Source organism: Sceloporus occidentalis, unplaced genomic scaffold, assembly GCF_023333645.1.
Source record: "Sceloporus occidentalis isolate IW3139 unplaced genomic scaffold, rSceOcc1.0.p SCAF_1, whole genome shotgun sequence".
Classification (NCBI taxonomy): domain Eukaryota; kingdom Metazoa; phylum Chordata; class Lepidosauria; order Squamata; family Phrynosomatidae; genus Sceloporus; species Sceloporus occidentalis.
In genome coordinates, this window is record NW_028316981.1 from 119,309,222 (window position 1) to 119,319,413 (window position 10,192).

The following is a 10,192-nucleotide window of genomic DNA, read 5'->3' on the forward strand; positions in this document are numbered from 1 at the left end:
CATCTCAGCTAATAGGATTATGCACTGTGAATGGCAAAGGGATTTTGTACATTTTAATAATTGCATTGCTGACCCTGCCCCCTGCTATGAGCATACTGGAAAGGTTGCATACATCTGGTAGCTGGTGTAGCAGACCAGTTTGAAGAAGGGCGGGGAAGCAAGATACAAGAAACACAAGCATGCCACCTGTTAAAGCACAAAGCCCACAAAACTAAGGAACTAGCTAATGTTTCACCCTTCTCACCTTCCCTCTTTTGCTGCTTTTAGGGTCCAGACAAATCTCGCTCACAGCTTCTGATTGTTGACCGGAGCTATGACCTAGTGTCCCCACTTCTGCATGAGCTCACTTTCCAGGCCATGGCCTATGACCTGCTCAACATCCAGAATGACACTTACCGGTGAGGGTCACATATGTGTGTGCATGCATGTGTAAGAGCACCAAAGGAGAGGATGTTGCCTCACCACAGAGATGACAGATCTGTCTTACCAAGCATTCTTTCCTGCTCTTCCCCCATCTCCTGCAGGTATGAATCCACAGGCATTAGTGACTCAAGGGAAAAAGTGGTACTCTTGGATGAGGATGATGACTTGTGGGTGCACCTCCGCCACATGCACATTGCTGATGTTTCCAAGTGAGAACTTGTCTGTGGTTGCATATGCATACACATATCTACACTTCCCCCATCATTTCATGTAACTCATATCTGATGTGTGTGAATGAGGCATTTTGATAGCTGTAGCACCAATTCTCAGGCTAATTTGGCTTGCCACATTTGTCCATAGTTCAAAGGAGGGAAAATAATACCCCACCCTGTTCCCATTAGCATCCTTTCAGCTACTGGAAGCACTGATATTTGCAGGCTGCAAGGGCCACTGCTGTTTTGTATAAGCTGAAAGTCACTTCTATGGAAGCTTGTGCCACCTTTTTGTCTTCAATTCTCCAGAATAGAACCTGAATGTCAATTCCTTCCACAGGAAAGTGACAGAGCTGCTGCGTACTTTCTGTGAGAGCAAGAGGCTCACCACAGACAAGGTGAGTGCTTTCTGCCTGTTTGATCATCTCTCATCTTTTCATGATATATTCTACCTCTTGGACTACAGGGAGTCTTATGTAGTACGGTTCCCAGCCAGTACCTGGGCTGCAATGTACTGGAGCAGACACGCTCAAATCAAGTAGTGCAGTAGTGATGGATGCCTTTGGACCAATCTTTGCCTCTTCTGGGCTTTCCCAGAGCAGCACCTCTCTGTAGTCAGAGCAAAGATACTGGAGGAGCCTGTCAGAGTAAACTGCATTGGGAGGAATAATTAAGAAAGTAGTTCTGGTGCTATAATGAGGAGGGGAGAGGCATGAGGTTAGTACATTTTGAATTCATGAGGACAGGAAACCTCTGTGCCAAGGGCTGACACATTTTGATTCTCCAGGTGATGGACTGCAGTTTCTATTCTTCTCCATTTGCTGTGCTGGCTAGAGCCCCTTTTTCTGCAGTGAAAACCTTTAATTAAAGAGCTGGGCAAGTGAGAGTGAGGGTGGCCATGAGAATAAGGTGCAGATGGGTTTGTGTTTAATCTCTGAAGCAGCAAATAGAGGCACTGGCCTGATATTCCAGGGTACTGTCCTTATCACTTGACATTTCTCAGTTCAGTTCCATGGAGCATCTTGAGCATTGCTGGCTGCTTAGAGAGCATTCCTGCCTTAATTGAGTTTGGGATCCACTAGCCTGCAGATCATTTAGGACAGCAGTGATCAATTTCAGGGAGACTGGGGGCCAATTTTATCTCCCTGGGACTATCTGGAGGATTGCAAAAAATGCCAGAAAACAAAACTAGAACATCTTATTCCTGCTTTGAAAAAATTGTTATTTTTTTATGTTTAAGAGGACATGGAACACCCTGGAACCTACTTAAAAAGTGAATCACTGCTCCTGGTAGCTATTACAATTGGCAGTCCCCACTCCTCTTTATTTGCCCGAAAAGGAGCAGTATAAAGGAGTTGAAGGGGGCATTAGGAGCAGCAAAAACAACTTTTAGAGGCCACATGAAGCCCAAGCGACACACTCTACCCACCACCACTGTTTGGTCAGCATTACAGTTTCTGATGCTCCCTGATCTTGGTGACCTTGCATTCTGAATTAGGCTCTTCCACACAGTGAATTTTCCATTTCCATTCCCATTCTAGGCCAACATTAAGGACCTGTCTCAGATCCTGAAGAAGATGCCCCAGTACCAGAAAGAACTTCACAAGGTAAAGGGTATGGGACTGGCAGCTGTGTTGCTGTTTTTCCTGTTTAAAAAGTTAATACCCTACTTATTCTACTTTGTTTAAATGGTCCTTAAGGATGATATCCATTGGCAATGTCAATTAAAACTTTTCAGGAATTAAAATATTGCCCAGCATCCATTAGCTGAAATATTAATTACCTAAAAATAAAAGCAAACATGGAAGTTGTTTTTGCACTGCCTTCACCTGGCATCAGGAGGCTTGGGAGGAACAATTGGTGATTTCAAAGCAGAAAATCTACAGTCTGGTAGACCACCACACCTTAGATGACTAAATCATCTGAGTAGGCACTTATAAAAAAAGTGATCGTTAAAATAATCCTGACTCTCTGTATATCATGATATACGTGAAGTATTTATGATGGATTGAGATGGACAGATGGAATGGTGACCGCTGTACACAGTTCTCTAGTATGGCTCCAAGAGGTGTTTAGCCTAATATGAAAGGTAAGAGTCTTCATAAGCCTGGAAATGGGTGGCACAATCTTTACCCCCAACTTGACCTCTGTTTCACCTTGGTGAGCAGCATAGAAATTGGGCACATGCTGTTTAAACATATAGCTCCTCTCTTTGTGCCAAGATCTATTCTTCTGTGTGCTGTGCACTAGCAGTGGATCAGTGGTTTTCTGTAGCATACAAAAGCAAGAAAATCAAAACTTTTTACAGTGGTCTCTAATTTACTAATCTGGGATTCTGTCTGATCTTTCAGTAGCTAGACACTAGCTACTTTAAAGAGAGGTTTCGTAGAAGTACAGCTCTGTGCCTATATAAACTCTATTGCGGGATTGCCTTCTTCCATATAATCTGCCCCGCACACTTAGGTCCTCTGTGAAAAACCTATTACAGCTAATAAAGACCAGGCTGGCTACGGTCACCCAGAGGACCTTTTCATTTGCTGCTCCCAAATTATGGAATGGCCTGCCGGAGGAGATCTTGACTAACCTTGACAGCTTTAAAAAGGCTGTCAAGACGGATCTTTTCCAACAGGCCTTCCCTGAATGACTGACCCAGTTGTCCCTACTAAGACTAATATGGATTATTTAATGATTGCCCATGATGTACTGTTTTTGTTGCTACTGTTTTAATGGTTTTAACTGTATTTATTATAGTTGTATTGTGGAGTCATTTTAAGGAGGGAGGGGATATTGGGATTTATTTTATTTTGCTATATGATTTGTATGGATGTAAGCTGCCATGATCTTATTGAAGAGGCAGGATAGAAATTAAATTTGTTGTTGTTGTTGTCCCTGAGTTGGCTGCTTGCCCAGGGAGGTTGCATTCTGGGGATATAAGAAGGAAGCGATGAAGGCTAGCTGATGAACTCTTAGTTCCTACTTTCCTCTTTCATCTTGTAGTATTCTACACATCTACACCTGGCAGAAGACTGTATGAATAACTTCAAAGGCACAGTGGAGAGGCTATGCAGCGTGGAGCAGGTGAGCACACAAAGAGTACACTGGGAAATGCGAAGAGTGAAACAGCTGTGGGTCCTAACTGGTGGGTGATTCTTCTATACATCTATCTTGGAAGATATCTTAGGGAGGACAACAAAACAGAACAGAATTTCTGACTTGTTTTTTCACTGCCCAGGACCTAGCCACAGGTTCAGATGTTGAAGGGGAGAAAGTTAAAAATGCAATGAAGATGATTGTACCAATTGTCCTGGATACCAGCGTGACAGCATTAGATAAGATCCGCATTATCCTGCTTTGCATCTTCCTCCAGAATGGTACTTTTTTACATTTTCACCAGCTTCAGGGGCTGTAGTGAAGGTCTACTTCAAGGTGGAAAGAATTCTTCCCACCCTCCTTGACCCCTGACCCTTGACTCTCCCTTCATCCCCTGTTTCCTCCCAAGGTTATAACCTGGTTTGAATCTCCTTTTGTTCCCTTGAGAAAATTTGAGACTTGCTTGTCTCGAATTCATGAGACTAGTCTTTTTTTCTTTCATTCATGGGTGCCTCTGTTTCCTTCATATTTTTGAACCTATGTGATGCCTTGCATAGCTGTACAGATTGACATAATAATAATAATAATAATAATAATAATAATAAATTTTATTTGTATACCGCTTTTCCATCCATCAAAGCGGTTTACAGACCATATAAAATACATGGACAGGTATTTGGGGCAGGTGGTTTACTGACTTGAAGCCACATATACAGAGTCAGGGAGTGGTGTTTCTCAGCTCTTTTCTCCACCCCCACAGGCATCAATGAAGAGAACTTGACCAAGCTCATCCAGCATGCCAATGTACAACAGGAGAGCGACATCCTGTACAACATGCACTGTCTGGGTGCTGCCATCATGCCAGAGGTACATCATTCCCATGCCTTGTCCCATCTGTGCGGGTAGCTTGTGCCAGGGTTATTAAGAGCTGCATTAGATTGCATGTTTACCCCTTCTGGATGAAGTTCAGGGACCATAACCATTTTTGGTGGAATGTGAGAGGGTAGCATTTGAATATACACACTCACTCACTCTCTTTCTCTCTCACACTTCTTGCTCTGTTTTCTCCCCCCACCCCCGCTTCGTGTCATATCTCTGGCCAGAACATCTGGAGCCAGTTAGGTAAGCCACTCCATCTCACTGCAAACTTTTGAATTTCCTCAACCTTTTACCTTTCTCCAGTTCTTGCCCATAACACATCTTATATCCAGAATTATTGTCTGCCTCTCTCACTCACTGCTTTATTGGTTAACTTGTTCTTCTACTCACAGGACACTGGGGGACACATGAAGCCGGCGAGGAAAGTGCGGTTGGAGCCCACCTATCAGCTCTCCCGATGGATCCCTATTCTTAAGGATGTTATGGAGGTACATGGAAAAGGGTTTAGGGGAAGGGGCTGTGGAGGAAAAAGTTAACAGAAGCTCTACGTGACTAACTACAAAGAGCAACTTGCTCTGTGGAACAGAACACCAGTGTAAGAGGGATACTATCCAAGACAAGGATGGGAATTGACAGGACCAACTAGGCATTGATGCCTTTCACTATTGCAAAAGCTCTCAGTTGGATGCTGTAGCATGCATCCAAGAGTGTGGGAAGCATCCTGGAAAAGAGACAGGTACAGTCTGTGTTCCTGGTCATCAGCTGTGTAGGTAGATATTACATCCCATGCTGTCCTTGTAAAATGGCATTGCACTGCTCTGTGCACTAGAGCATTCTACTTACTCTTTGGTGCAGTTCAGATGCACTGAAGTTTATATTCCTGATCCCCCACCTAAAAATGCTCTTTAAGGCTGAAGCCACCTGGACTCCTTAGTGCTGTATTTTCTTGTGACCACCATGTCTGATGGAATGTAAGTAGGTGTCTTATATCCAGTCAGACCACTGACCACTCAAGATCATTGACTATGTTCACTGGCAGTACCTTTTCAGGATTTCAGATTGGAAGCTTTTCTAGTTGTGTCCAAAGATGCCAGGTTTTGAACCCATGGCCTTCTGCATGGGAACCATGTACTCCAGCACTGAGCTATGTATCTTCCCCCTAGGAGAGCTTGCAGAATGCTAGATACTTACTCTTCTCCTCTTTCTCAGCTCTCCAAGTGCTGGCCTGCTATTGCATTGAATCTTGTGCTTCTCTTCTCGCTGGGTGGCGGGCTTTCACACTTGATGCTTCTAGGTATGATCTTGCTGAATTTATACTATGGCCACTCTACTTTGCAGGGCAGGATTTTTTAAAAAAATATTGGGAAGGGGATATATATTTGGTTTGTATTCCTTTGCCTGGGCCAGGCTGCTTGTGCTAGCCTGGGCATTGTTGCCGAGACTGTTCAACTTGGTACTGCCCTCTTGAGGATTTGGGGACAAACCATTGATCCAGCTTCAATTTCATAGCTAATCCAATCAAGAGAGCTGTTCGCTCATCTTTCCCATCCCCAACCAACTCTATGTAGTTTTGTGAGATGGGCTGCACAAAACATTTTAAGCTCCCACTGTAAAAAGTCAACCATGGCTTAATCCCAAAGTCCTTATCATGAAGCATTACTGTGTTGTTGTACATGCTAGTGCTGTTTAGCCAGCCTGCATGAGACTGAGCTGCTAGTTGTACAGCAGTCTGTTTTGGAGGAGTGGTGCATGCAGAGGAATTCTACTTGCACATTTATCCCAGAGGAGAGATTTTGGCATCAAAATAAGTCTTTGTCAGAAAATGGAAAACAAATCAACTATGGGTGCTTCCTGATGAGGCATTTTCTGTGAAATCACCCTGATTCATTCACAGAATTTTAGAGGGGAGTCCAGGCAAGATTGTCATCCACTTGTAACCAAAAAGTCCAGTTGGACTCTTAAAAGAAGCAAGCAACTTGTTTATTTCTAGTAGAACAAGAAGAAAAGTTGATGACTAGGTTCCTACTGTTACTAATATTTCCACAGGATGCCACTGAAGACAAGCTGGACAAGAAGTTGTGGCCCTATGTGTCTTGCCCAGCCCCTGGCCCATCCTCGCAAGCTGCCGTGAGGTGGGTAAAGGTGACAATATTTTCTGAGTCCTTCCCCCCTTCTCCCCCCCCCCCGCCCCCCCAGAAACACTCCAGAGCTTACATCTGTGTTCCAGCTGTTTCCCTCAAAGTGTTTCTTTTGGCATATGTTCAGAACAGAAGGATATATATGAGTGCAGTATTCCCTAATATACAGGCAACCTGAAACCAAGGTTGGAGATAACATATATGCCAAGTGAAAAAGAATCAGAAGGAAACCTATTCTTGTGTGAAAATTCTTGCTTCTCTTTCTAGGCCTCTGCAGAATATACAGTGGGGCTGACTCTGCTCGAGGCATTGGGGCAGGTGGGGGGAAATGGGTGGTAATGCCCAAATATGGTGGGAGTTTTTGGAGTGAGGCATGCATGGAGAAGTGAGAGGGGCAAATAAATATTTCCTGCAGGATTAGAGGACAGTTGCCAAATGAAACAAGGCAAACTGTTCTTCACATACTATTTTTCCAGTCTGTCACATCAATATAATATTGTACATGCCTGTATAATGGACATATATGACAGAAGACCCTACTGTAACTGAAAGAACAATAGAAAAGTCACCTAAGGTTGTGAAAACTCTCTTTATCCAAGGTGTATGTACTTGCTTTTTCTGTTTTTATTATTTTAGATTTACTTCTGTGTTTTGTTTTGTTATTAACTTGTTCCTTGTAAAGTTTTCTCCCTCCCAATCCCATATGCACAACCACAACTTGGAGCAACACATACTTCTTCCCAGGCCTAAGACTGTCCAGGAACTAATCCTACCCTTTTTCTAGAATGCTTGTCCTTAGCAGTCTCCTTGCAACTGGCCCCATGCATTTCTTTCTCCCACAGTGCCCGCTTTGGTCATTGGCACAAGACCAAGACAGCAACTGAGTACCGAACTGGCCCTCGCCTCATCCTGTATGTGCTGGGTGGCGTTACTATGTCAGAGATGCGCTGTGCCTATGAAGTCACAGAGGCCACTGATGGGAAGTGGGAGGTGCTGATTGGTAAGTGTTCTTTTGAGTGTGCAGCCAAGGCAAGTCCCTGCGCATGTCAGCAATTCAGGAAATGTGTTTCAAAGAGGAAAGAGTGAAGTTGTTAGACTTATCTGAGCCCAGGGGTATTGCAAGGGCCTCCAGATGTTTGGACTGCAACTTCCATTGTGAGATTGTAGTCTGAAATATATGGCGTGCTAAATGTCCTCCATTCCTGAGTTATTCCCTGGTGGCACAGTGGTTAAATGCCTGTACTGCAGCCATTCACTCAAAACCATAAGGTTGCGAGTTCAAGACCAGCAAAAGGGCCCAAGCTCGATTCAGGCTTGCATCCTTCCGAGGTCGCTAAAATGAGTACCCAGACTGTTGGGGGCAAATTAGCTTACTTGCTAATTAGCTTACTTGCTGTTCACCGCTATGATCTTTGGAATAGCGGTATATAAATAAAACAAATTATTATTAAATTATTATTTGACAATGCATAACATTTGAGAAAAGGAATGATCACTCAAGTCAGGGCATCAGTGGTCTGTAAAAGGCCCTTGCTTTGGGCCTTCTTTTGGGGGGGATGATTTGAGAAGGTTGCCTATAGTATGTCCCTCATAAATACTTGTCTGCAAAAAACCTGTTCCCCTAAAAGGATGCAGCCTTACTCTTCAAAAGCCTATTATATAGGAGATAAGTGTTGGAAGTAGATGAAGCATATTACCTGTATAGATGTGACTCTGCCCCAGCATGAAGTGCTGCAAATATTTTGCTTGTGGCTGCTGATGGGTAGACAGTTTGCATGCAAACCTGGGCTATGACGATCTCCCAAGAGGCTTGTACCAACCATTCTTTTCTCTTACACAGGTTCCTCTCACATCCTGACCCCCAAGCAGTTCCTGGAAGATGTGCGCAATCTGACAGAGCAAGAACCACTGAAGTCCTAAGCTCAACTATGGCTCTCTAAAGAGACTTGCTGACAGCAGTTCTATTTATCTGCCCAGATGAAGTTTTTCTCAGTGTGATGGCTTGCATCATATACCTGTGTTTTGCTTCTCTCCTTTTAAGACTGGCCCTCAGCCTGGCCTTCTTGCAGCCAGCTATTTTGAATGAACCTGACACCGGGAGGACTGTGTGCAAGTCAAGGATGTGGGTCCAGCAATCTCTTATGAGTCCCTTATTTCTCACCGTGGTGAGGTTTCTGGTTGCACTTTATTTTTCTCTTCCCATCTTTCCTCCAACCCTTCCTCCCAAAATGAGGAAGATGAATGGCAGATTTATATCTAATGAAGATCAATAACCCCTTCTATCTTTCTGTCACTGCAGTTATTTGCTCCCTCAAACTCAGGGAGGAGGGAGTTTCTAGGAATGTACTGTATTTGTCATCTAAATGCATATCTTCGGAGTTGCCTGGTCTCCATCAATGCTCTGATTTTTTTCTTTCTATGCAAAGATATTTGACCCCAGAAGATTATTTTTGTTACTGTTTTGACAAAGTGTTTAAAGGATAATTCATCCCCAGCAGGGAAAACCTGATGCAGTCAAAGCAGTAGCTATCCCCATGCACCCAGCTTGGTGAGCCTAAGAGCTGTACTGATAACTGAGATAAGACAAGGATGATTTGCTACTTTCAAAAGACATGGGAAGATGTATATATAAAAGGTGTTGTGTGCTCTTTGCATTGCAAGAGTTGTATAATTTTGCTAAAAAAATCCCAGTGTCTTCAAAATAAAAGTGAAAATAAAGATTATCTGTCAGCATTATCTGTTCTCCTGAGCCAGATTCAGACTGTGATACTTGGACAGTGGTACAACTCCAGCGTGGCAATGAAGGGGACATTCTTTCCCCTGTAACTCTAGTAGAAATTAGAGTTACAGGGGAAAGAAATTTCCATTCACTTTCCCTCCCTCCCTCCCTTCTTTGTGTGTCACACATTCCCATGCATATCAATTTAAGATTAGAGCAAGGGTGGGCAAAATGGTGGCCCTTCAGATGTTGTTGGACTGCAGCTCTGAGCAGCTGTGACCAACATAACCAATGGTGAGGAATACTGGGAGTAGTAGTCCAGAAAGATATAGAGGGCTGCAGTTTGCCAACCCCTAGATTAAAGTAACAGGTGTCGCCTGTGGGAAGTTGTATGTTAACCAGAAGTAACATTCAAATGTCTTAGATGGACTCCTCTGACAGCGGATGAACCATTCACTCTCTTTGCAGAAGTGATGTTCCAGATAGTGTCTTTTACACACAATCCCATCACAGAAGGGCAGTTAAATCTCTCTGGTACGGAAATCCTAAATTTGTTATGTGAAAGTTATTTTATTACAAAGTGAGTTACATTGAATTACTTGAATCTGAACTCCACGGTAGGTGTATATAGGATAACAGCCTTCCATCACAACAGTCATCACAATATCCATCCTCTAGCCTTAAAACAGGCAAGAAAACATACAGCTCAATGAACATGTAAGGTATGCTTT

At 43.4% G+C, this 10,192-nt stretch overlaps 1 protein-coding gene across 4 annotated transcripts in view; it reads left to right on the plus strand.

Annotated features, from left to right (window-relative positions):
- The window catches only part of LOC149322031 (syntaxin-binding protein 2-like), a 48,856-nt gene extending 39,396 nt beyond the window's left edge, over nt 1–9,460 (plus strand). The window contains exons 9-19 of one of the 4 annotated variants that reach the window (XM_089533267.1): nt 268–398; nt 525–632; nt 976–1,033; nt 2,177–2,242; nt 3,633–3,713; nt 3,868–4,006; nt 4,486–4,592; nt 4,997–5,092; nt 6,651–6,736; nt 7,585–7,742; nt 8,583–9,460. In XM_089533267.1, coding sequence (XP_089389393.1) covers nt 268–398; nt 525–632; nt 976–1,033; nt 2,177–2,242; nt 3,633–3,713; nt 3,868–4,006; nt 4,486–4,592; nt 4,997–5,092; nt 6,651–6,736; nt 7,585–7,742; nt 8,583–8,662 — 1,110 coding nt within the window. In that variant the 3' untranslated portion in view covers nt 8,663–9,460. Of the gene's footprint in view, nt 1–267; nt 399–524; nt 633–975; nt 1,034–2,176; nt 2,243–3,632; nt 3,714–3,867; nt 4,007–4,485; nt 4,593–4,828; nt 4,848–4,996; nt 5,093–5,813; nt 6,624–6,650; nt 6,737–7,584; nt 7,743–8,582 lie in introns of those variants that run through there. The other 3 variants (XM_089533295.1, XM_089533286.1, XM_089533276.1) reach the window with 3 other exon arrangements.
- The last annotated feature ends 732 nt before the right edge of the window (nt 9,461–10,192 follow it).